The sequence below is a fragment of the Malassezia globosa genome, assembly GCF_000181695.2.
Source record: "Malassezia globosa CBS 7966 chromosome Unknown mgl_sf_3.1, whole genome shotgun sequence".
Classification (NCBI taxonomy): Eukaryota; Fungi; Basidiomycota; class Malasseziomycetes; order Malasseziales; family Malasseziaceae; genus Malassezia; species Malassezia globosa.
Genome location: NW_001849871.1, coordinates 646371 through 670794, shown reverse-complemented (window position 1 = coordinate 670794; position 24424 = coordinate 646371). Strand labels below are relative to the sequence as shown.

Sequence of the window (24424 nt, the reverse complement as noted above, 5' to 3'; positions counted from 1 at the left end):
AAGAGCTGGATTCTGCAACAATGTATGCGCTTTGTCTGTGCGCGGCAATATCACAGAAGACACAATCGTCCACGTACTTTCGATCGCGTTCGCCCACACGATTTATGATATGTGACGTCATCGCCTACTGCGTAGAACAAGACAAGGGTCAGAACGCGAAGGGTCGTGACCACATTGACAGTGTTCTTCTCCACAGCGGGCATTAGCCCCCACTCAACAGACCCGCTTCCATGTCATCAGACAATGTGAAAGACGCGTCTTATTACCGCCACAGTAATCCTACGAGCGAAGCATATGGCTTTGCTTTGTATATATTTGCATCAGTGGTGTGGGTGACATGGATCTTTTGGGCAGCGAGTCCCGAGTGGCTGCTTATCATGATGGGCATAGAATGGTTCCCACACCGGTACGCTAAACCAAAGGTTTGTTCCTAACGAAAATTAAGCGATTGGGCATACTTGCTACCTGCATGGAGTATTATGCTTGTCTTCTTTATCTATCTGGGATTTGTGTCTTGGAATGTTTTCCAGACACCGCCTTTAGATTCGGCAAGTCTAGTAACTGGTACGTACGTTGTGAGGGGTTCTATATCAAATGACCTGCCAGCCAACCAGCAGATGAGCGCGCGGTGCTCTATATGCACTCTGCATCCAAAGTAACCGAGCATCCACTTCGACATGTGCGGCCGCATGAGGCACAACAAGTTCTTCAAGAAACTCTAGCGGACGATATGTATGATTTGTCGCCAGGTTGGGTATCAAGAACCAAGTATCTAGATTCAGACCTATGAGATGCATCCAGTCAAGATGGCAGAGTCAGATGAGCGACGCTGATGCATAGACGACTGCCGATATGTAGAGATATGCTTATCGATCTGCCGCGCATGTCGCTCGAGTCCATGGCGTCGAGCCTCAAGTTCATTCTGTTCCTGCCTCAATAAATCGATGCGCATATCCAGGCTGACCCATGCCGTGTGTGTATTTGATATTGCGTTAGGATCTCGAGATTCTTCAAGACTCAGCCTCTCTTTCGACTGCATCTCAAGCAGGGACTTAAGAAGTTGCGTCTGTTCTGTGCGTGCATTGTATGCGTCTTTGTACCAAGTGACAAGATCAAGTTGCTGCGACAAATGTGCATTCTCAGCCTCAAGTTTTTCTTCGCGCTTTTTGACCGAGTCCAGCTCGGCCTGCAAAGACGGGGTCTGTTCGGCCTTGCGCGCCGACTTTTCTGTAAATAAAGCACTGAGCACCTTACTGTGCATGGTTTGCGTGTGGGCCAAAGCCTTCTCTAACCAAGCACATCGAGCTTCGGACGAATCATGTTTGAATGCATACCAAACAGCATCGGATTCAGAGATACGCATCTTCCATGCATATGTGTGAGCTAGTTCAGACTGGATCTCCGCGCCGCCTTCTTCAGTAAACTCATCAGCGACTGAGATGTCTCGCTGCTCCAGCTGCACAATGCGTTGATGCGCTTCTTGTAACGAGCACATGAGTGTATCACGCTCAGCATAAAGTTCGTGGATGTGCTCTTGCAAATCATGTTGCGTCTGCTCAATAGTATTAATCATCAAGTCCTTCGATGTTGACGCGTACTGCAAAGCGTCAATGCGTTTCCGAGCATCTCTTAGAGTCTCGCTTAGGGTATACTTTTCGCGTGCCCACTGCATAGCGACATTCGCTACGGAATGCATATACTGCCGGCTTTGTTCGCGGATGTGAGTAGCAATTTCATTCTGGGTATAGTGTGTCAGTCGTGCCACTTCGTGTGCAGAGGCGCATTGCATACCTGATCAAGTTTAAGTTCATCGAGTTCGCCAGTAAGCTCAATGCATTGCAAAGCATATTGTGTCGCTTCATCCTGTGCACGTTGAAGCTGAGCAATGACCGCATCCTGCTCACGAACCAAAAGGCCACGTTGGGCCTCGATACGATTGTATGTTGTGGCGCGTTCTTTGTATCTCGAATTCAAAGCCTCGAGTTTATCGACCTGCGCCTTAAGCTTGAGTTCACGCTGCCTTCCAAGCTCTTTTTTTTTCTGGTCAGTAGTGTGTTCATTGAGAGGCACGAGAGCAGAAAAAGCCCTTGAACGTGGTACGTACGGATTTCGGTCTTTAAATTCTCCCTCTCATTAACAAGCATAAACTTTTCGTGACGCAGCTCATCCAAGCGCGCCTCTGCTGCTTTTGCTACATGATCCACAGACCTGTTTCGTGGAAGTACGGGTAAGAGGTTTTCGCGCTGTGATTCACCAAGCACGCGAGTAACACTGTGCCGAGGTGTCACAGAGACGGAGCCAGACTTGCGCACTGGCAAGCGAGAGCTTGGAGTCTCTGGAATACGACTCGGCACACTCATCGGCATAACTGGCAGACTCTTCCGCGCCCGTGCAGGTGTTTCAGGCACATAGCCGGACATGCTAGCGTCAAGGTCGCTTGACCGATGAACGGGAATGCTACTGGCTGCCGAGTCTCCCCCTGCTTGTGCCAACAAAGGCACGTCGAGCTGGAGCGCCAAAAAATATGCCTTTACGCGCGTCGCGTGTATGTATCACGTGAGTCGAAGGAGCGTGAAAAAAACGACCTAGTGGGTATGGAAAAGGGGTATCATCTATACCACAAGCCTATCACGACGACGACTCACACGGCACGCATAGCAGAGGGAGTGTCGTCTCTATTATCGACAACAGCGTTAGGATCTATAGTTGCATCATGAAATAAGCGAGTTAGGGGAAGCGTGCTTCGCGGCGTAGAATATGTTGCTTCAGCACAGATGGAGCAGATGGGGTGGCTTGCCACGCGCGGTGTGCAAGAGGGTCGCTATGCGGGCGTTTGGCTTGTCTTGTGCGGCGACGATCTAACTGACCCCGCCCGCCACGCACATCATGCCATTGTGGCTCGTGACTGTACTCTTCAAGAAGTTGGGCGCGCTTCTCCTGTACTGCGCGTGGCAAGGCCGCTTCATCGACTTTGCCAGACTTGAATAACACACGGACATCACCATCATCGTCAGACCCCGGCGTCGCTCCTGCTCCCGCTGCCGGCTTGAGCTCACTGCTTCGAGACTTGAGCCTGATAGGCATGTTGTGCTGGGTATGATCTAGCTTGTCGATCGCTTCATCATCTCGCATTGGACGTGTCCTCATCTCGTTATTAATGACCTGTTCGCGATCTTTCGCACGTTGGGCCAGGAGCTGAATACGCACGTCATGTGCAGTGACACGCTCTTCATCGGAGCTCACATCGCCTGCATCAAGGAAGTCGTACTTGGCATGATCATCACCCGCCGTGTGCGTTTCGGCATACGTTTTCACAAAGGCTTGAGCATCATCACGAACAGCAAGGGCATCCATGCCATCCCCCTCAATGCATCGACGCTTTCTCTTGGAGAAACGTGGCGCCTGTAAGCGACGACGAAGTTCGTCCTCATCTGCATCTTCGTCCAGTAAATCCGCGAGTCGATCATCATCGTTCCGACCTCGCCGTCGATGCCGGAACAAGCCCTTTGTTGCACGCTCATGCATCGCCTGGAGCGCCGCGTCGTCATTCTGTCGATCTTGCAAGTACTTCTGGTGCACGGCATCGTCTTTCATATCAACATCCTGGTCACTCTCGTCATCCAGCAAACTAGACAAATCTGCATCGGCGTCAGAGTCGTCATCCCCGTCGTCATCATTTCCGCCACGTTTGGTGCCGTCACGCCCATTGCTCAGCGATTCTTCATCACTGAATATACCAGCGAGACCGCCATGCTCGCCTCGAGCCTCATCTTCGTCTTCATCCGATTCTTCTGCCTCGCCAAACACGAACGCAGACTGAGGCCGTCGTCTATGTTGAGACAAAGGAGACTTTGCAGGCTTGCGCACAAGGTCTTTGTCATTGTCCTCGTGATTGTCGCTCTCTGATCCACCGGAATGGTCGTGCACAAATAAGGACGGCGTTTCGTCTGTTGGTTTGGTCTGAGTAAAAAAACCGTCTTCGTTCAGGTACAATACTTCGTTGTGACGTGCTTTTTGAGCTCGTTGAGCCTCGCGCCATACTTCCTCGCCATGCTCAGCAAGAGATGGATCGAGAGAAGGAAACATGTCGGGTGACTGGGGAGCAGCGGCAGCTGCTCGTTCAGCCCGACGTAGTGCGTCAAAGGCGTCTGCATCTGCGCCGCTATATGTGCGAGATGGCGGCGGCATTGCTTCTTGACTGCGTGACATGCTAGAGCCGGCAGGTGTCGCTTCGAAGAATTGTGTCATGCCTCCTACAGGTCCAGAGCGCCGATCATTTGCAAAAATGTCCAATGATCCACTTTGCTGTGGTTCCTGCGTGCCTCGCTCGAAGAACTGTGCGAGTACGGAACTATTCGACTCCGTGCGTGGAATTGAGCCTTGTGCGGGAACTTGCGTCGGTACGAAATAGTCGCCCAAATCTGAGACAGGCAGCTCAGTTAGAGGAGCATGTTGAGACAGGGTCCTTGATTGTGAAGAAGGCTTGCGCATGGCAGGTGGTGGGACATTCTCCTTTTCTGAGTTGTCGTCGCTTTGAACCGATGCCCGGCTCTCTGGACGAGCAAGAGGTGGCGATGGCGGCAAATGTGGCGGAGAAGGTGACGGCGAGGGAAATAGCGACCTGTCATCTAGTGCCGCGGCGGGCGGTGAAACAGGTGGCGTCGGCGTTGGTGACAAAGTTGACTGCACCTGTGCTTGGGCTGGTGCTGGAGTCTGCAACGATGCAGGAACCGTACCTTGTTCATCTGACTTGAGATGCGGATCTTTCTTCGCCGTTAGTTCAGCATTCTGCGCATAAACCTTTTGGAGTACGGTAGCATTCAATTCATCAAGACCCAATCCGGAAGGAAATGGACGTGACTGATGGGGATGAGAATGGTGTAGCGTTGCAGCGGTATGAGCGGGCAATGTGCCTGCTTGTTGGTTCGCAGCAAATCCGAATGTGTGGGCCATAGCGTCTAACTGACGATCGGGAACAGGACTGGTATGTGGTTCACCTGCATTCGGTGAGCGATACTCGTTCGTGGAGATGCGCTGCCGGCGCGGTGTACGTGGATACACGGCAAGATGTGCAAGTGCGTGATCAGCCGCATCTCGTTGCCGATCACGCGGTGACGACATAGAAAAAGGGACGGGACGCGGAGGGTGTGGGCCTAGTGCGATGACTTCAAGATCGCTATCGCTGCCGCTAGCATCCTCACGTGTGCCATCATTAACAGATCCCTTTTTCTGTCGCTGAATCCACTCCCACTTCTTCTTTGTACGAGCGTGTGCATCGGACGGCGACGTGGATGGCTGCGGCGGGACGAGCGCATGCCGTGCATCTGGCGTTGAAGAAGACTCGACCGGGTCAGAGCTGTTCATCGCATGAATACTAGTTGGTGATGCTGTATGCTCGATAGTACTGAGAAGCTCGGAAAGCTGATACCGCTTGGGCTCTGGCCGCACGAGTCGCGTGCGGTTTTCACGCCGTAACTTGGCTGACATGCTGTGCATTTCACGCTGATCTTTACGCGAGAGCCCGCGGGGACCTTTTGATGGCGCCGGCACTCGAATTTCTTCATCTAGTTCGTCATCGGATACATCGCTGTGGATTCCTGCATCGAGTGGCATAGAAGGGTTTTCGGTATACAGCCGCTGATGGGAGAGCACCGTCGGAGGTCGTGACGGCCTGTTTGATGGGGAATTAGTCGCGTTCGACGTGGATGCCTGCATATGTACATGTTCTGGAGGCTCTTGCTCTGAAAGTTGAGCATGATGGGCTGCACGCTGTTGCGCAAGGCCACGAAGTTTTCCCATTCGAGCCGTGCGGGCTTCTGCACGAGGCGATACGGGCAGCGGCATCAGCTTACCCTGCATCCCGTTAGGCTGTATTGTCGTTGATCGAGAAGCGGCCTCGTACTGGGGCTCATCGTCGGATAAGAACAATGCGTCAGTATTGGAGGGCGTTTTCTTCTTTTGCATGCGCGCGACGAAGGACGGCCATACAGGCTCTTCCATGTCTGATTCGACGTCCGTTTCAAGCTGATCTTGAATTGCGCCTTTTGGCGGCGGCACTGACGCTACGCTTGTGTCGTAGCTGGAGTCGCCCCCACCGCCAGTGTCTTTACCGAGCTGCGCAAATGGCGGTGACACAATTTGGAACGACGGTGACGAGCTATGTTCGGACGAGAGTTCTGCATCAGCTTCGAGTCTCCGCCGTCCGTACACGATCGGCTCAGGAGCCATACTTTGGGCACGCCTTTTGGCCAAGCAGCACGGTGGCACAGTGAAGAGAAGCGTCACACAGAGCAGGACGCGACACGCGACTGACGCGACGCGCCTCTCACCGCATACACGAAAATGTGATATTATATAAGCAAAACAAGGTCTTCAGACCAAGCGGCTTGTGATGGGCTCTTATGATCGTGGTGACATGAACCTGTGTGTGGAGTCGATGACTATAGGTGGTGTCCTACGTTTTTTGTTGCCATATGATCTCACGCAGGAGCCCCACGAGAAGCTGAACCTTCGCGTGTGCCATCCGCATCTTCATACCGCTGAGCAAAGCCGGCCATACCCTCCTCAAGTACAGCTGCATGTGGTGTACCTTCTTTCAAATCCAGACCATGCCATGTTCGTTGCGTGCGGTGGGCAAGTGCCGCACTATCCAATACCTTGACCACTTGACCCGACTTGGGATCGCGCACAGCTACTTCCTGTGGCTGAACAGAGAGACGTTCCAGGGCTTGGGTAAAACCTTCACTGTTGCCCGATCTTGATAAGACATGGTCAGATGTACCGTATTTCGTCCGAGAGACATACGTGCCCGTAGCAAAAGAGTAGTGCGGGCGTTCATCGTCATCATTGCCATCGTCGCTCACATCTCCAGCAGCATTCAAGTCCATGCACGACGCATCACGCATGACTCGTTCTAGATCAAGTACATAAGCACCTGACCAAGCCACTTCCTTGCCGCCATGAGCTTGAACAGCAAGCATCATTTCCCAAGGCGTTACGACGGGACGAAGAAACTCTCGCGTATCTAACAGAGAGTTTTCTGGGCATGCGACAAGCACAAACACATCGATTTCGAGAAAGTTCGCGAGTTTCGTCGGATTCAACTTGCCCACACTGATAGTATAGACTTTGCGCCGCGAAGCGGGTGATGTGAGAATGCGCCGAAGCTCGTTCAGAAGCGGCAAGTAAGCATGGATCCCAAGTGTACCAATAACGAGGCCAACGACCGAGGCATCACGAGCTTTCTGAATAGCTGCATAGCGCCGCATAAGCAGACGGTTCGTGCGACCTGTCTCTGAGCGGATGGTATGTGTTTTAGGGTCGTATGAGACCATCGGGTATTGAGGCCCAAGTGTAAGAAGCAGGTGCGTCAGGGCACGCGATTCGCCACCCACATACAGGGCGGCAGTGTTAAGGAGAGACGAACCTGCGGGCAAGGACATTTGACGCATGCCTAAGAGCGAGGATGTCGGCTCAATGTGCATTTTTTGAGCATTATGCGTTTGAGGCATGCAACTCACGCACGATCCGCATGCTTGACACGATCGCGGCGAGTCAGATGGTTCGCTTCCAGGGTCGGAGCGAGAACGAGCCGCGCACTGCGCATGGAATCGCTGATTTACTTCGATGCGAGATAAGACGAGAGGTATACTGTGAGGCCAGCGTGGAAGTAGTTTCTCATAAACTTGCTCCATAAGATGGGTATAGGCGACATCATACGTGAGAACTACAGCTGCTCGATCACTTGGGACTAGTTCGTTGGATGCACGCAGCAGGCCATCAACGACATCATCGATAGCAACAGGATGTTTCGGAAATACATACAAAGAAGGCAGGCTCGCCGTCGCACTTAGGCATGTGTGGCCATAATGCACAAGAGCATCAGCTTGGACATGAGAAGCAGCGACTTGATCCACACAGCAGCTCCCATAGCTAGTGTCAGCCAGAATGTAAAGTCGCGGTGGCGTATCTGTCAACGATTTGAGCGCCTTATTCAATGCATGATAAACAGGCACAGAGTCAATCAGGGCCTCGTCAGGAAACTGGAGTGCCACACGCTGGAGGGGTGGCGTCATCTTCTTTGCGGAGTTCCGTTCATACACAAGCTGCCGCGCTGTACTTTCGATATCATACAGTTCTTCGACAGCGCGACCTGATGCTGAAGCTGTAGCCTGGACGGCATCGGGATCCAGCTCGACTCTATGTTCAATGATCGCTGCGTCTGCGGAGCTGAACGCTGTCGCCATAAGGAAACTCGAGAAGTTCCAAAGGCGTATGGAGTGAGAAAATCTTAATTTGGGCAAAATTTCGCTATGGGCAAAAGCCGTCGATTCAAATATTAGCAAACCAGGGCACAGAGATATGGAGGTGTACAACGGTTCAAAAGCATTGTAACGTGAACAATAGCGCCAACTACAAAGAGGTTACGTACTTCGCGAGTGACATGAAGTATTGCTCAGCGATAGAGGAGAAGTAAAATTCGTGCTCTGAATTGTGTGCGAGCACAAGGTTATGGGCTAGTTCATGCGCCATACTAAAGTAGACGGAAATGAGGGGATTTACAAGGTGTCCCAACTGGACATCTGCATCGTGCCATGCGAGGTAGTAGCGGAAGTTGAGATAAATAGATCCGCCACGATTAAAGGCAATGGATGGGCCCTTAGTATCACAAAATACGTGCATGCTCTTTGGATTAACACCAAAGATGGCGCCGACGGGCCGATACACATCCTCAATGAGACGTTCAAGAGCCGCTTGATTGTTGATCAGAGTCGAATTTGCGTCAAGATCCGTGCTCACATAAACGTTCATCCCAGCGACGGAACCTGCCAGGCGAAGATCCACATCAATGCCTGATACGTCACAGAACGATGTGGCTGCCTCTCGTACGTCACGGGTCTGTGATTTGGACTGGATAATCGTCGATGCATCGGGGCGCGATGCTTGAATAGCATTTTGGACGTGACGCTGGATGTCGGATGACGAGGAGGTCGATGTCGTCGTTGTAGGCGGCTGCACATGTAGGTCAGCAGCAGGATTCCCTGGCGCTAGAGGTGGCGTCTGCGCTGGACCCGCTGATGGACGAATCGACGACGTGCCGCTTGCAAGGGAAGATGGACGCGAACTGAATTTTGATTTCCATGACTTCAGGAACGAGCCACGCACATCAGGCAAATGGATGGGGGGCATTGGCGAGGCTTGGTGGCCTTCTTTACTTTTTTTGGGTGTGTCGGGAACCAGCGCGCTTTCACTGTTGCCGCTTTTTGAGGGCTCAGGTTGGCTAGTCTTGTCAGCGGGACGAGGCTCTTGGCAGGATGGCTTTTCGTTCTGCCGCTGCTGTCCCGATGCCTCGCTAGCAAGAGAGACTCGCGGGTAGTTGCCTTGCAGTAATACTTCACTCGCCTGCTGCATATGGTGGTCTTTATATGAGCGGAGAAGCTGCTCAACATAGTCAGGTTGTGCCTCTGGGAACATTTGAAGGAGTTGGGCCTTGAAACTCTCCCAGGCGGGCTCTGGCGCTTTAACAAGTGGCGCTGGCATCGCCTGTTGCGCTAAGATCTTGTCGACGTGGAAGCCCTTGCGTTTAAGGCTTCGCAGCGACGAAGAGAGCACGGTCATAAGCAGGAGGACATCCTGCAAATGCTGGCGCTTCAAAAGTGCCTTGCAAAGAGACGTGGCTACCTCGAACCAATCCAATTCCATATCGCCAGCAACATGTAGTTGCCATGCGCGCTGAGAAGTACGTGCCATCGCCGAGCATCTCTGCACGTCTTTCCACTTGTGCCCTTGGTAATTCAGCACACGTGTCTGCTGGATACCAGGTGCTGTCACTTGTAGCACAACCAGCGACTGCTCAAGCCAAGTTATATCACGATGGATCTCTTTGCTCGCCATCGCACGTTTTTCGAAGAGAAAAAGCGGCGTTCGCTCTAGCACAATGCGGCGTACCTCTTGTGTATGGGGAGTATCGGACAGGACCTGACCCGCGATCTCAAATGATTCCGACACAAGCGAGCTGAGGAGTGGTGCACCTAGAGATGCATACATGGGCTCTAAAACGTCATCATGTGGTGCGACAAACAGGTGGTCACAGAACAGCATATGTGCATTTGCATCGTCGACCAACACGATATCGGGTGCAGTTCGAAGTGCATATGCGCTTGCGGAAGCCGCGGAATTGTCGTCACCACGCGACTGCTGCAAACTGAGTAGAAACGGCGTGCGGCTCATAGCCCTGCGCATGTGCGACGGAATCTCGTCCATGTGATCGGCAATCCGGCGAAGAACTTGCAGGTACGTCTCCGGTGTACGACAGAGCTCATAAAAATGTGGTGCATTGTCCATCAACACTTGCACGAGTTCAGCAGTGCTGGGTTCGTCAGACACACCGCACGCACGCAAGAAGACAGTTGCCGCTGGCCCAAAGTCCACGTACGCAAATACGGCACGGTACTCGGGCGGTGCATTTTGAGCAGATGCGAAGTAGCAGGACGCCGGCTCGACAAGGCCACGGCCTTCTACAGGGACAATAGGCGCATGTCGGAGTGTATCGAGGTCACGCGAAGAAAATGTACGCACCGAAGACAAGAATGTAAACACACGGCATGCGTCAGCAACTGTCTGTGGTGGAGACGCACACAGTCGCTGCACAAGGTCTGCACCACTTGGATGGGTCGGAAGCTGAAGCTTTGTAGCGTCAACAGCCGATACATTCGCGACGGGCCAGTTCATACAAGCGACAGTGGCATCCGTATACACAAGATGAGGCGCATACAGCTTGCCATCACAAGCAGGCACGAACGCATAGGAGGCTGCATCAATCAGGCTGTACGAGTCTGCGTAGACGGCGAACTTGTTAAGCAAGTACGTCCTAGCCTTGTCACGAAGCTGTGGATCATCACACGATGCACGACTCAGCAGGTCCGGCAGTGGAATGTGGCGGCGCAGACCAAGGGCGAAAAGGAACTTGGCCTCATCCGATGATGCACGCCATGTGCGTCCAGACCAGTCCAGTATGGGTACCTGAAGTGAACGGAGTGCCTCGGAAGGCTCGTACAGCTGCGAGGCCTTGGCGCGGTGCGAGCCGCTTTCCGCAGGGAAGATCGGTGTCTGCATGAGGCGCTGCATTTCAGTCGGCGTGAGATGCGTGGATTGCTTACCCAGATATGTTATGAGATCGATATGCGACCAGTCGCCGGCCGCGAGAAGGCGGTCGAAAATAAGCTGGATCTCGACATGACGGCGGACACCCAGTGCCTCGAGCATTTTTTCGGCATGTCCGCGAATAACGAGACTCGGAAATTCGATTACAGGCAAGTCAGAGAACAGGGAGACGGTGGAAAAATATGCCTGATTCGGCCGCTTCATTCCCGCTCGTGTGGGTATACACGCGATGGGCTGCAAAAGTGCAATCACAGCCGACATCTGGGCGTTGGGCAAATGGCCCCAAGTCCACGCAAGGACACTCAGGATTGCTTCAGCATTTTGCGGCGACTTTGTAAGGCCGTGAGTCTTCGCGACGTCAGGGGCCGGTGACTGGTCCAATGAGATCATGTACTCGAGCCATGAACTCACACTAAGGTCGTGCCAGTCAAAGACTGAGTTGAGTTCAGTGGTCCTGAAATGCCGCGATACTGCGTACGTCAAGCAGGTCGGCGGGAGCACGACTGTTGGTGGAAGCTTTCCAGGGTGTAAGACCGTTGTGACGTCACTAAGAGCTTGCACACCATGCTCCGTGAGAACAACCGCGGACTGGATCAGGCGACGACGCAGCGATGGCTCGAATGATGGATGTGCTGTGACCTGACACCACCATTTGAGGCAAGCGACCATCTCATCTACAGACAAGGGGCGCCGCGACAGTTCCGTAAACACGTCTTCCATCGTAATATCATGAACCAGCCTGCGCACACGGAGCTGCATAACAAAGACGTCTGCAGCCTCGATGTGAGCGGCGGGTAAAACCGGTATATCGCGGCAAAAGTCAGCGAGCATCGCACTGGGAAATCGCACCGCCTCCGACGAGCGCAATCCATTCGTCGACATGAGAGAGATGCATGGACGTGTACAACAAGCGAAGAACGACTCTTCTAACGTAACCGACACACGCGACGATGGAGATGATCGATGAAATGAAAAGAAGCGCATCGTGTGCAGCGCCGCGTCTAGCACGTGTTCACGTTTTGAGGGATCGGCCCACTCAGCACCGATCCGCTGCATCTCATGCTCATAGACGGCACGCGCCACGAAACCGCCAATCGCCAAAAGCTCCGTGTTCCAACGCGCACAGTAGCGATCGACAAAGTCAAGCGATTCTCGCTCGACAGTCGGGATGAACCGAGCAGCCAAATGACCGGCAAACGAAGTCGTTTGATGCGTGCGGAACCCGATGAACACGCGACCCTGTGTGTCCAGGCGGGGCATCAGCCCATCAAACAAAACTCGTACATGCGCATCGATGTCGGAAGGAGTCGGCTCAGGTGCGTTCGTAGCGTCGAGTTCGTGCTGGCCCATGTACACGATGTGGAGAGGCATGCTCTTCGGCAAGCCCTTCTTTGTGCTTCGTTCAATCTCCCGCGCGAATGAAGCAGGTACATTCACGCCAATGTTTGCTGAGACGATCCGAAGATGCAACGCCGAATGCACGGTTTCAAGCTGAGCAGCTGAATCAAGGCGCATGTCTTGTGCAAGTGTTTCGCTCGTAGGTGCAGGGCGTGTTCCAAATGCTCCGGAAAGCATCGAGGCTATGCCGGCTCCTGCGGTCTTGGAAAACGCAGACATAAGCGTTTGCCGCAGGCTAGGCTTCTCGCGCGCAGCAGCAGCAGCAGCTTCAAGAAGAATGAAGCGTGCGACATGTACTTGCACTTGCAGCGACGATGCGCATAATGACTGTGCACAAAGCAACTTTTCCGGCGACGTCGGCTTCAAATGTCGCGAAGGCTTCAATATCTGCGGCAACCCCACATGCTTTTCTAGCCTGCATAAGAGCTGCTCATCCATAAAAAAACGGATAGAGCGCACTTTGCTTGTGAATGTGAGGGAAGTCGCAAGAAATTGACACAGAGTCAACGGTGACTCAGGGAACGGCGTGGGCTCGCGGAGCGCCATCAGGAATGTCGTCCATGGCATGCCATTTTCTGACGTCTCCTTCGCAGGTGCAGGTGCACGGCGTGTAAAGAGAGAGTCTCCTTTCCAAAAAAATCCCATCAGCTCATCGCCGCTTTGAACAATGGGCTCTTCGCAGATGCTGAAAAGCGAGTAGAAACCAACGCCAAAAGCACCTATCCGCTCGGGATCCGGGTTTCCTTCAGCAATGCGCCGTAGTCTATTCCAATCGGCACCACTGAACGGTGTGCCATTGTTTCGAAACGTCCACTGCGTTAATAAAGCATTCGTATCCGGCACGCTGGGTTTCGTCGACAGCGGAAGCTGTGCATGTGGGACCGTAGCACTTGTAGCGAACCGGAGCTCGCATTCAGTTGCCCCAGCATCATCTGCATTCTGCAAAAGCTCACGAAATACTGTGACTAAACTGGGTCAGTATGCTTCGAATAAGACGCAAAGACGCACATTCTGCCGAGTACCTCGCCAAGATCTAGTAGGAAATGCATCATTAGCACAGCTGGGGCTTTGTCTCGCACTCAGAACGTACCTTGTCAATCAAAGCACGCTGATTTACAGTTATTGCTTCATCAGGTTGCGCCGATTCGGACAATGCACGCTGTGCCAGCACACGCATGTCCATGGTGGCTGACATGGTGGCGGTGGCAACGAACGGTTCATGCAACAATGTGGAGAACCTAACAGCTTTCTCTTGTTCGATTTTTGTGAGACGCTCAGAGCCGCTCTCTAATATGAGTCCTATGGCTGTGCGTCTCCGCAGGTGATCGGCGGGTGACACATCGTTTTGGTATCACGTGGTTCGTGCCAGTACGCTATGAGGTGCCTACGATTTGATCGAGATGGATTTGGTTGATGTCACGCGTCATGCAAAGTCTGGCCAGGTCGGGACGCCGCATTCTAGAGTGAGTGTGTGAGTGGGTGTTTCATATGATGTCAAAGGGACGTACAGGTCAAGAGAGACACGCAAAATCTCCCAGAGACTATTGTTTTGAACACCAGGCATGTCGTCATCTTCGGACGCCTGCTGGAGTGTAAGAGCTGTGTACGCATGTTCAGCCGCTTCCGTGTACATCTGTGGGTGTGTCGAGGGGAAAAGCGTGTGTAGAAGAGGGAGAGCAGGGACGGAGAGAGAACACGCGTTAGTACTTTGTGCGTGGAAACGACCAATAGGCCAATGTAAGAGCGTACCTTGAGGTTTAAACAGGAAATGCTAAGATTGAAGTGGCAGCGAGCAAAGTCGGGACGCAACGTCAATGCCTGCTGGTAGTATTGAAGACTTTCTTCTGAGCGACCAGAATTGCTCAGTGTCGCACCAATACGGTTGTACAGGATCCAGTCGTCAGGGCGCACGTGTAGAGCTGTTGTGAAGCAATCAACAGCCTTGCTGTACTCGCCCGACGCATTGAACAAGACACCCATGGCCACCTGAACGTCGGCATCCACTGGCTCGGATATGTCCTGCGCACGCGAGCGGGCCATGGCCAAAAGCATATTCGCTAGTTGACGGTGTCGATCCTGACCTTGCCGACCACGTGCTTGTTGATACGATTGTACGACCGCTTGGTACTTGTCATTGACCTTGATCCAGCGGTCCAATGCCTCCAACGCCTCGTCACGGTCATTTTCATTTGTATAGCTGACGGCTAAAGCAAGCCAGGCCTCTTTCATGGCGGGATCGATCTTTAGAGCTTCGTGCAACGCAGCAATAGCTTGGGTCTCGCGCTCATTCTCTTGCTGTCGAAGGCCCAAATTATACCACTTACTCGCATCCTTGGGATCTTCTTGCACCGCTGCTTCGTGCTCCAACACCGTGTCCAACATCCCCGGTGGCGAGTGCGCTGCATGATTCCGAGTCATGTTCGCCATGTACGGATTTGCATCATGGAACCGATACGCAGGCGTCTCGTAAGGGAATGGATCGTGCGTGCGATTGTGTGACTTGATACCGTCAGGTGTCGCAACAAACTCATCCCAGTCACTCTGCAGCTTCGCCCATTCAGCATTTTGAGCACCTGGTAAGCCATGACCCTTTTTGCCGAGCCATGCGCGGCCAACAAAGTCTTGGTCATGCTCGTCAGAATCAAAAGCCTCCTGCCACTCAGAACTCGCACCCGGCACGTTTGTTCCCAACGAGGTCCACTTGTTGTATTCCTGTGCAATCAGATCGTCGCCATTCATACCACGATCCTGCTGGTTGTGTTGTTGTCGCGAAAAAGCGTCGTCCTCAAGCATACGCGCTGCGACGTCACCACCATCGCCAAGGAATGTATTGGGATGAGACGAAGCGCGCTCTTTGGCCAAGTCTTCTTCGCGCCAAAACTCGTCCAAGTCCGCGAGGGCATCAGGAATAAGCGTCTGCGCATGGCCATGGTGCTGGTTCTCCTGCTGCGTCTCACGCTGCGACCCGTACGGTGTGGCATGCTGCAGCATTGTATCGAGATCTGCTTGCGACGGCGGTCCATGTGCCTTCGCTTTACCTTTGGCATCACGATCGACGATTTGGTCGCCGCGGACTTCGGCTACACGATCACGAAGCTTACGCATGAGTTGCAGAAACTCGCTCTGCTGGAACTTTTCACTTGAGTCATGCTGAACAGCATTCAGCAGACGCTCTGCTGTCTGTGCTAATTGATCGGCATTCATGGTATCAAGCTGTGTCTCAGATGGGATCGCAGCTGACTCGTTTGGCTGCTGTGTTTGTGCATCAATCGCAGTGAAGGCAGAGTCCCATGTTGATTCTGTCAAAAAGGTAAATGCATGTCAATAGAACCAAAATACGTACGGCTCACATATGCGAGATCATCGTTGTGCGCGCGGCTTACGAGCGAATCCTGCAGATGCTGTCCCATCACGGGTACCGCGTGTAACGGGCGATGGAACTGGCTTGCAAGCGGCGGCATGCCACGCGGCACAGTGGCAGCAGCGGCACCAGCAGGAACTGGGTGTATATTTGATGCAGGCTGCACAGCGGTATGTTTTGTCGAAGTGCGTGTCGCATGTAAAAAGTCTTGAGCCCATGCCGGCGTGGCACTTGTCGAGGACACAGGTACAGGGGTGTGCTGCTGACGGTGGAATGATGTTTCCATCACAGCTTGTGACGGCGCCCATTGCTCATGTGGCACAACTTGTGGAAGAGACTCGCGCAGCTGGTCTACATGGAAAGGTGCGACAGGCCCAGATGCAAAGAAGGCTGGATCAGCTGGACCGGCAGCCGACACTTGGGAGCGAAAGGCGGTAGGCCGCCCAGGGGCAGCGTCAGGTCCATGCTGGAACTTATCGAACTGTGCACCACGATCTTGTCCGAACCGTTTTCCTAGCTGCTGCAGTGGGTTCACAGGACCGCACTCCGCGCCACCACCCAGCAAGCCCGGTAATGACATTGGAGTTTCAAATGCAGCAGGCGTCGAAATACGAAGTGGGGTTCTTGGGCCCAGACCCTGTTGCACGCGCGATTGTGGAGACATTCTGTCTTCCAGTTCGCGCTAAGCACGGCCGTCGCTTCTGTCGGCCGACGCCACACACCTCGCTTTCAATGTAGCTCGCTTTCTTGACTATGATGTGGTTGGACGTGGGGTACATAGAGACCAACCTCCCCCCCAAAGCCGGAGTGAGCAGAAAAATGTCATTTGATGTTATACTGCGTATTTGGCCAGACAATGCTACACATCTATGCGGATGATGGCAGTGGTGTCCAAGTATACTGTGGTCAGTATAATCATAAAGTACGTACCTCGCGCACGGCGCCATCGGCGCCTGCCGAGACGATGGTGCGTTCGTCAATCCATAGAGCGGCATTGGTGCCACCGGCATGTGCATTTTTGAAGACGGCCTTTTGCATAGGTTGCGCAACAGACCATACATAGATATGTGTGTCAAGAGAGGCACTCACCACATGGGCGCCATCATGTGACCAATGAAGAGAATGGATCCTTGCCGAGTGGAAAACCCACTGTGATAGTTTCAGCGCTTGAGCTTCGATATCGTACACAAGAATCTTTCCGCTGCTTTCACCGACGGCCAATAGTGATGCATCAGGCGAGAATGCAAGAGCCGTAATACTGCTACGTCCGCTCGCGAGCTCGCCGAGGAAGTGGAAAGAAGCCTTCTCATAGCGGAATAAGCGAACACGCGCGTCCTCAGAGCCAATGGCTACGAGAGCCGCAGTAGCATCTGATGTAATACATGTGGCTTGCGGCACGAGAACCTGTGACGATGTACCTGAGCTGGCCTTGTCATCCTGGTCACCGATGGTGACAACATCGATGCCCTTGTCCGTGACAACAAAGACTTGGTTCTTGCAGACATGCATATGGCGTGGATGTCCCGACACGGCCAGAGACACGATCTCGTCGTCGGCATTGCTGGCAGATGACACAAGACGCAGTGTATTGTCCAAAGCTGCGACGACAAAGGCTCGTTGCGCACAGCCAATGCGCAGGAGACTCGGCCATGCATGCTCTTTTGGCACTCGGTCAGCACCTTGCTTGCCGTAAAGGTAAACACGACCATCGATACTGGCCGCCGCTATAATCTGGTTGCCATCTGCAGCAAGATCTACCACACTCATAGTCGGTCCACGCAGCATCCCACGCAACTGCATTGATGTGTCGGGCTCTAGCACCACGAGCACACCACTAAAACTCAGTGAAATAAGAGCCTCACGTGTCCATATAAGACCGACTTGCTGAGCATGTACACGATCTTGTTCATCAGAGCGCCATTCTGACAACAGCGCGCGCTTGGCAATATCCCAAATCCGCACGGCACCATCTGCGCCAGCCGTCGCCATGAGTGCCGAGTCAGGCGAATACGACACGGCAAACACAGTGCCAGCATGCGCCGTCGATGCGACAGAAAGCTCAGCTTGCATATTGCCCGTTTGTCCGTCATACAAAAACACACGTCCGTCAGCCCCAGCTGATGCGAATGTCGTGCCATTCGGTGCGTATGCAACATCCTGAACGAACCGTGTATGATGTGAGAGCGTACGCGCATATCTGAACGGCACGCCTGTGTAAAACATAACGGAACAGTCATCTGCCCCTGTCACAGCACGAAATGGACGCTGTGAGCGCACCGCTACACTGTTCACAGCTTTGCTATGCCCATTCAACTCCCCAACACTAGAACCTGTATCGAAGAGAAAAGCGTGCGCATATTTTTCACGGCCATCACCCACGACAAGTATCCGTTTGCTCTCACCATCCCAAACGAGATCATGCACACGTCCAGCGAGCGCCTGAACCTCAAGTTTGAGCATTTGCTCGCTACCCGCGATGTCCCAGACCCGCACCTTGCCCGTGATGTCGGCACTTGCGACGTAAAAGCCACTAGGACTCATTCGCGCAACCGTCACAGGTTGTGCGTGTTGTGCATACAGAGTCGTAGCGCGTTCGTCGCGAATGTGGCGGATCACGACGGTACGACCCTGTGCATACAAAATGCGGTCGCCCTGGGGGCTAGCGCCCAGCTTTGTGCTGCGTGCACGCACATTCGTGGGATTGGGGGCGTACGTGCCGACTAACTGTAACGACATGAAAGAAGTGTTTGTCGTGCTAAAGCGAAAATTAGCGAGCCCAGCGAGCGAAGGTCTAGAATGTCGCAAGCTAGACAAGGCTGGACGAGACTAGTAGAAAGGTACTTTGGTGGCCCCGCAAAGCTGTTGATTTGTGGACAGTGCGCAATACACCACGTGGTGTCAGGTGAGGCGGAGTCCAATGAGGCCATGCGTGTGTCCTATGGAAAAGGATTTAGTGTGGCATGTCTGAGCTACACCACCATGACAGGACTCACGTTCGCTTCGTGGTGGGACGCTGCCAATGCCTGCCACAATGACGACCCGTGGTCAGATCCAGAGTTGTATGCATTTGTGTGTGATGGAACGCAAATAGGATTTTTGCCTGCGAAAGTATGGAACGTAGTTTGTCGATACGTGGAAGAGGCGCAGATCCCACTACAACTGGATGCTACGACGCGAGTCATGACATTTTCGTGTTCTTGCAATTCTTTCGATGCACGCACGATGGCCATCAATAGGCTTGCGCAGCTATTGCGAGAGAATGGCGAATTCCCTGATCCACTAAACGGTGCGTGAGTAAAAGGTGAGGAATAGTCGTGCTAACCGTGTGTAACCTAGGATGGAGAGGCGAGCAGTATGCCGTATACGGTCCTGGGAAGCCGCCGCACGCTCATATGGCATTTACACTTGAGCGCTCAGCATGTGCTTTATTTGGACTGGCGACATTTGGGGTGCATCTGACAGTATGTTGGAAGCGTAGGCACTCTTAGGAAAACTGACACGCATATAGGCATTCACGCCTGACGGCCGGATTTGGGTGCCCAAGCGCTCAGAGACCAAGGCAACGTATGTTCAACGAGTTTGCATGTGACGGGGGGTGCAAGGAATGGAGAATGAGAAGCTGAGGATATTTGACTGACACTTAAAAAGATGGCCAGGTCGCTATGACAATACAGTTGGAGGCGGTATATCGGCAGGAGATACGCCATACGATACAATTGTGCGCGAATGCGGAGAAGAGGCAAGTCTGGAGTCGGAATTTGTCAAGAAACATCTGCGCTCTGTCGGAGTGATCACATACTTTTACAAGACGGAACTAGGGTTTCGCCAACCAGAAATGCAGTACGTACAACTACATGGTGGCTATTGCTGTTGTGGTGATCACTGCGGACACACATGCCACCGCCGATATATCGTTGATACGTGTCGTTAACCAAGTGCATTTGCTCACATGTCTGTAAGATTCTTGTACGATTTGCCATTACCAACAAATGACGTGGTACTAGCACCGAACGATGATGAAGCACAGTCTTTCGAGCTCATGGACAAAGACACTGTACTACACCATATCTATGCCAACGAGTTTAAGCCCAACTGCACACTTGGTACGCCATGAGACATCGATCCACATCGCACGCGCATGTACTTACGCTTTTCCAGTTCTGCTCGACTTTTTCATCCGACATGGATGGCTTACACCTGACAACGAGCCTAACTACACCAAGCTGGCTGCTTTGCTTCATACACCACTTCGTCTGCCGACGCCATAGCTGATGAGAGAAGTACAGCACTGCCCGCAGTCACTGGAAATAGCGTAAACATATAAACTACGCAAATATATCACACACAAGCTTGTACACACGCGGTCAGAAAGACTTGTTAGTGTAAAACACTTATGATTCCATTTTTGGGTAAGAACGAGAAATGCAGTGCTGCAGTTGCACTGCAGCAAGTGCGGATTCTCAGTATCGACTCATATCATCCTAAAGGCTTGGGCACAAGCGCCCGGGAGAATGTATAGGCACAGTGAGCGAAAAAAAATGTGAGAAATCTAGGTCGCACAAGCAAGACAACAAGAAACGTCTCTGCACTCAACTTAGAGAGAGAGCTTCGTGCGGCGCCAGTGACGGCGGTTCTTGTTGTACTGGATCTTGTTGTCCGTCTTCATACGGAACCAGTTAGGGATCGAGCTGCATGCGATGTCAGCAATGTCCGGAGCAACTCTAGCGTGACGTGTCGTTGGTTAAAACATACCGGTTCTGGCGGGCGGCCTTGGCGAGCTTGACCTTGGTGCGGAACGTCTTATGCGATGGCTACCAAATGTTAGCAAAAACAATGTTCAATGTTGTGCATGACCGCGACAGTGCAGCTCACTACGTACCATGAGTGCAACGAAACCAACGTTAGGTAGAAGAGACGAAACACTGGCAGTGCGCCTGTACCATTTCCACCGACGATGGGCGTGAGGGGCGGTCTGAGTGAATCACGTGTAAAACTAGAGGTCACATGATGAACATATTAGTGGCACGCTATTATGGAAGTGGAGATAGTATGCCTCCGACCAAATTTAGTCGACAGTCCGTTTATCTTGGCGTCGGATTTCGTGCCCTACTTCGGCGCTGACACGGCCAGCGCGTATTTATGTAATGCCGTGCATACATGTGGCCGATGTGCCAGACTTAGCGATCAAGGTGGGGAAGTGGCCGGCGGGTAATCAAAATACAATTGCCTGCATGGGCCAATTTGAGAGGATTGTCCTGATTGGAAGACGAGCCCTATCTGTGGCCTCACCAACCGATAACCTGTCCTAATCATCTTTCACAGCCGACATACCGGACAAGTACTCCTCCTTAAACTATCAAGATGGCTTCTTCATTTTCGCACAAAGCCGTGCCTGCTCTCGATGTATTTAAGCCAGACTTATTTCACGGCAAGGTCGTGCTCGTGACCGGTGGGGGGTCAGGCATCTGCTATCACATTACAGAAACGCTCATGCGTCTGGGGTGCAAAGCGGCCATTGTGGGGCGGAAAGCGGATCGTTTGCGTGAAGCGGCTGAACAGCTTGCGCGTGACACAGGTTCTGAAGCCATAGCGACGCCAGGTGATGTGCGAAAGTTCGAAGCAATGGAGCAAGTCGTCAAGCAGACGATTGACAAGTTTGGCAAGATCGATTTCGTCATCTGCGGCGCAGCAGGCAACTTTATGGCTCCCCTCGAAGGCCTGTCATCCAATGCGTTCCGCACAGTGCTGGAAATTGATTTGGTAGGCACGTACAATACTGTGCGTGCAACGATGGCTGAAGTGAAGCGCACGCACGGCACATATTTACATATTTCGGCCACGCTGCACTACTCAGGCCTGCCATGGCAAGCCGCCCCGTCGGCGGCGAAGGCAGGTGTTGACGCCTTGTCAAATGTCATTTGCGTTGAGCTTGGTCCATTTGGCGTGCGGAGTAACTGTATTGCACCGGGTTTCATTGCTGGTACAGAAGGCGCGAGTCGGCTTGTACCTAAAGGTTCAGATGACATGGTGAAAGCGTTTATACCGGCTCAGCGCATTGGCGAACGGACAGATATCGCGAATGCAGCCGTCTTCCTCTTTAGCGAAGCGGCAAATTGGATTACTGGGCAGGTTATTGCTGTCGATGGCGGTCAAATGCACTTCCGGAGTGCTTGGCTTCCATACCCACAGAGCTCTCTTGACCCACGCTCGTTCAAAAACCTGTTTCCTGATTTACGCCTTTAGTGCATAGACAGGTAGGTCGATAGTGTGGATATGACGTCTGCTTTACGTCCGTATTTTGGTAGGCCGTACAGATCGCATGCCTGCTTCAGATTCACCAGCGTCATTCGACCCAGTGTGCCCTCTCGATGCATCTGCCGGAGCATGTCGTCTTGAACGCCCGCTTGCACGTCATGCCGTGAGCTACTTATGCGTGTGTCCGCTTGAATCGATGCATTCCACGCTTGAATAACGTCGCGCGAACGCCGTTCGATCAAGTCATAATCGGGCATGATGGTATCGCGATATATGGGCGCTGGACGATGGAATGCCTGAGCCATTAGCACTTCGTAATGGAACTGAAGTGCCGGATTCGCAAAAACGTCTGGATTGAATGGATCTCGACGCTGAAAGCTTTCGATGATCTTGCTTGCAGCACCTACTTCATCCGAGTTTGCAGAAAGAGCATGCAATGATGGAGGCTCGCGGATGTCATCGATAAAGGGCATCACAATGAGGTGCATGCCGGGAGGTTGGTACTGATGGCCGCTAGCATCGAGTTCCTCCGCTTGAGGCAGAAGCACAGCAAAGGCCGGTACAGCATTCTCACGCGGCATAAATAGCGTGAGAGCGACCTTGTTTTTCGACAACATCGAGTGAAGCAAAGCGGCAAATGCACACTTACTGCCGGGATGCTCGAGGTCCGAAGGATACAAGAAGTATGAATGTTTGGTGTTTTCGTAAAAATGCAGCGTAGAGCGGTCTTTGAAGCCGAGAAGAAGCAATCCTGGAATGCATCCAAATTGGCGGATCTGCTTCAGCTCAGCGTCAGAAAAGGAGACACACGAACGCGCAGAGTCACTGTCACATAACGGGAAAACGGACTCCGTGTCCTCAGGCCTGACGGGCTCGCCTGTCACAGCCTCACATGGCTTGCCCACATTCACAATCTCATACACGTCAAAAGGATCCTCTTGGCCGTAAGATGTAACTTTGACCGGTAGGTCGCGCGTCGCCTCGGAAATGACATTGTACCCCTTGACATGAATACGCCAGCGCGATGCTTGAGGCGTTTTGGCATGTAAATCGTCGACAGGCGAGTTTGCTATAGTCTTAGACAAAGGCCCAAGATCCAACAGCACATCAAACACGACGCGCTTTGGCACCTCACGGCTGCTGATTTGTTCTTCGAGCTCTGCGAATTTTGATGCAGAGTCCCATGCAGCGCTTTTCGACACATTTTGGTCTTGCCATTGACGAAGACGCCACGGGCGTAGCGTGTCTGTTAGGAGGCCATCATCATACACGCCCAGTATGTCTGCATAGAATGTGTTTATTTGGAATGGAGTACCAGGTGCACTGATAAAGAACGGCTCCAAATCAATACCTCGACGATAGTAATCGCGAATACGATCAATGCATGCTTTTTGAATCTGTTGCTTCCCGGGCCCAGTATGTGGGTTGTCTTGATTTGTGATAAAAAAGACTCGTCGCGTCCCTGCCTTGGCAGACGCTGTGATCATGTTCATGGCATTTGTGAAGACATGTTCCATATGTACTTGTGTATCAGAAGGACCAAATCGACGAATTCCCACAGAAGAATCAGCTTGGATGGCTACAAAATTCGCGTAAGAAGAAGAAGAATCAGAGGAGTAAAGAACGCGTTAGCAACTGATGTGGCAGATGTGTGACACGCCCGGCCATGGCACGAGAGCAGACGTACCAGAAATAAGTTGTTGAAGCTCATATGTCACAGGCACATTCACCTGTCTGACACTTGCGTACTCGATTGTATGGGGATAAAAGTGACTCTTGGTCTGCGTCGACATACGTGATACAGTCTGAAAGCAAGTCTTGTGAGCCGCTTGATCTTGAACATTCACATACCGTATTCCACAGTAGAATACCGACATGATCTTTCGGAGAACTGACTAGCTTAATTTCCATGAGGCGTGCTGCAGCACGGAGTGCCATGACCAACGGTGATTCGACCTGCCCATCGGTCTTGACGTGCATACTCGGACCGCAATCAATAGCCAACAAAACAGCATCGCGATGAAGGTAGCTCTATAGGGTCATGAGACTCTTTCTCAAACTTGAGAATGTCACGTACCTCCCAAGGGACAGAATCTCGCACCCCGTGATCTTCTTCACCATTCTCGTGCCCATCCATCGCGCTAGGATGCAAGATAGAGTGCCACTTCCACATCGAGAGCAACAAACGCACTCGATGTGGAGAATTATATTACCTGGGCGACGCGCATTAGCCAAGACAAGCCTATG

At 52.6% G+C, this 24424-nt stretch overlaps 10 protein-coding genes across 10 annotated transcripts; 2 read left to right on the top strand and 8 right to left on the bottom strand.

The window, feature by feature from the left end:
* Positions 1 to 784: 784 nt before the first annotated feature.
* On the bottom strand, positions 785 to 1696 carry MGL_1630 (uncharacterized protein; the record flags this gene model as incomplete). The annotated part of the gene is made up of 1 exon (XM_001731395.1): positions 785 to 1696. The coding sequence occupies one exon, from the start codon at positions 1694 to 1696 to the stop codon at positions 785 to 787; it is 912 nt and encodes a 303-aa protein (XP_001731447.1).
* Positions 1697 to 2727: 1031 nt separating this feature from the next.
* Positions 2728 to 6228, bottom strand: MGL_1629 (uncharacterized protein; the record flags this gene model as incomplete). Its single annotated transcript, XM_001731394.1, has 1 exon — positions 2728 to 6228. The coding sequence occupies one exon, from the start codon at positions 6226 to 6228 to the stop codon at positions 2728 to 2730; it is 3501 nt and encodes a 1166-aa protein (XP_001731446.1).
* Positions 6229 to 6479: 251 nt separating this feature from the next.
* Positions 6480 to 8246, bottom strand: MGL_1628 (uncharacterized protein; the record flags this gene model as incomplete). The annotated part of the gene is made up of 1 exon (XM_001731393.1): positions 6480 to 8246. The coding sequence occupies one exon, from the start codon at positions 8244 to 8246 to the stop codon at positions 6480 to 6482; it is 1767 nt and encodes a 588-aa protein (XP_001731445.1).
* A 166-nt stretch (positions 8247 to 8412) lies between these two features.
* Positions 8413 to 13206, bottom strand: MGL_1627 (uncharacterized protein; the record flags this gene model as incomplete). Its single annotated transcript, XM_001731392.1, has 1 exon — positions 8413 to 13206. The coding sequence occupies one exon, from the start codon at positions 13204 to 13206 to the stop codon at positions 8413 to 8415; it is 4794 nt and encodes a 1597-aa protein (XP_001731444.1).
* Positions 13207 to 13934: 728 nt separating this feature from the next.
* MGL_1626 (uncharacterized protein) lies at positions 13935 to 16586 on the bottom strand (the record flags this gene model as incomplete). The annotated part of the gene is made up of 4 exons (XM_001731391.1): positions 13935 to 14019; positions 14070 to 14194; positions 14311 to 15860; positions 15905 to 16586. The coding sequence occupies 4 exons, from the start codon at positions 16584 to 16586 to the stop codon at positions 13935 to 13937; spliced, it is 2442 nt and encodes an 813-aa protein (XP_001731443.1).
* Positions 16587 to 16837: 251 nt separating this feature from the next.
* On the bottom strand, positions 16838 to 18658 carry MGL_1625 (uncharacterized protein; the record flags this gene model as incomplete). The annotated part of the gene is made up of 1 exon (XM_001731390.1): positions 16838 to 18658. The coding sequence occupies one exon, from the start codon at positions 18656 to 18658 to the stop codon at positions 16838 to 16840; it is 1821 nt and encodes a 606-aa protein (XP_001731442.1).
* A 243-nt stretch (positions 18659 to 18901) lies between these two features.
* Positions 18902 to 20190, top strand: MGL_1624 (uncharacterized protein; the record flags this gene model as incomplete). The annotated part of the gene is made up of 6 exons (XM_001731389.1): positions 18902 to 19208; positions 19340 to 19383; positions 19431 to 19486; positions 19571 to 19762; positions 19883 to 20025; positions 20081 to 20190. The coding sequence occupies 6 exons, from the start codon at positions 18902 to 18904 to the stop codon at positions 20188 to 20190; spliced, it is 852 nt and encodes a 283-aa protein (XP_001731441.1).
* Positions 20191 to 20516: 326 nt separating this feature from the next.
* Positions 20517 to 20804, bottom strand: MGL_1623 (uncharacterized protein; the record flags this gene model as incomplete). The annotated part of the gene is made up of 3 exons (XM_001731388.1): positions 20517 to 20610; positions 20675 to 20733; positions 20802 to 20804. The coding sequence occupies 3 exons, from the start codon at positions 20802 to 20804 to the stop codon at positions 20517 to 20519; spliced, it is 156 nt and encodes a 51-aa protein (XP_001731440.1).
* A 479-nt stretch (positions 20805 to 21283) lies between these two features.
* MGL_1622 (uncharacterized protein) lies at positions 21284 to 22165 on the top strand (the record flags this gene model as incomplete). Its single annotated transcript, XM_001731387.1, has 1 exon — positions 21284 to 22165. The coding sequence occupies one exon, from the start codon at positions 21284 to 21286 to the stop codon at positions 22163 to 22165; it is 882 nt and encodes a 293-aa protein (XP_001731439.1).
* A 168-nt stretch (positions 22166 to 22333) lies between these two features.
* On the bottom strand, positions 22334 to 24314 carry MGL_1621 (uncharacterized protein; the record flags this gene model as incomplete). The annotated part of the gene is made up of 4 exons (XM_001731386.1): positions 22334 to 22345; positions 22585 to 23756; positions 23865 to 23982; positions 24255 to 24314. 4 exons carry the CDS (start codon positions 24312 to 24314, stop codon positions 22334 to 22336), a joined length of 1362 nt encoding a protein of 453 aa, XP_001731438.1.
* Between the last annotated feature and the right edge of the window lie 110 nt (positions 24315 to 24424).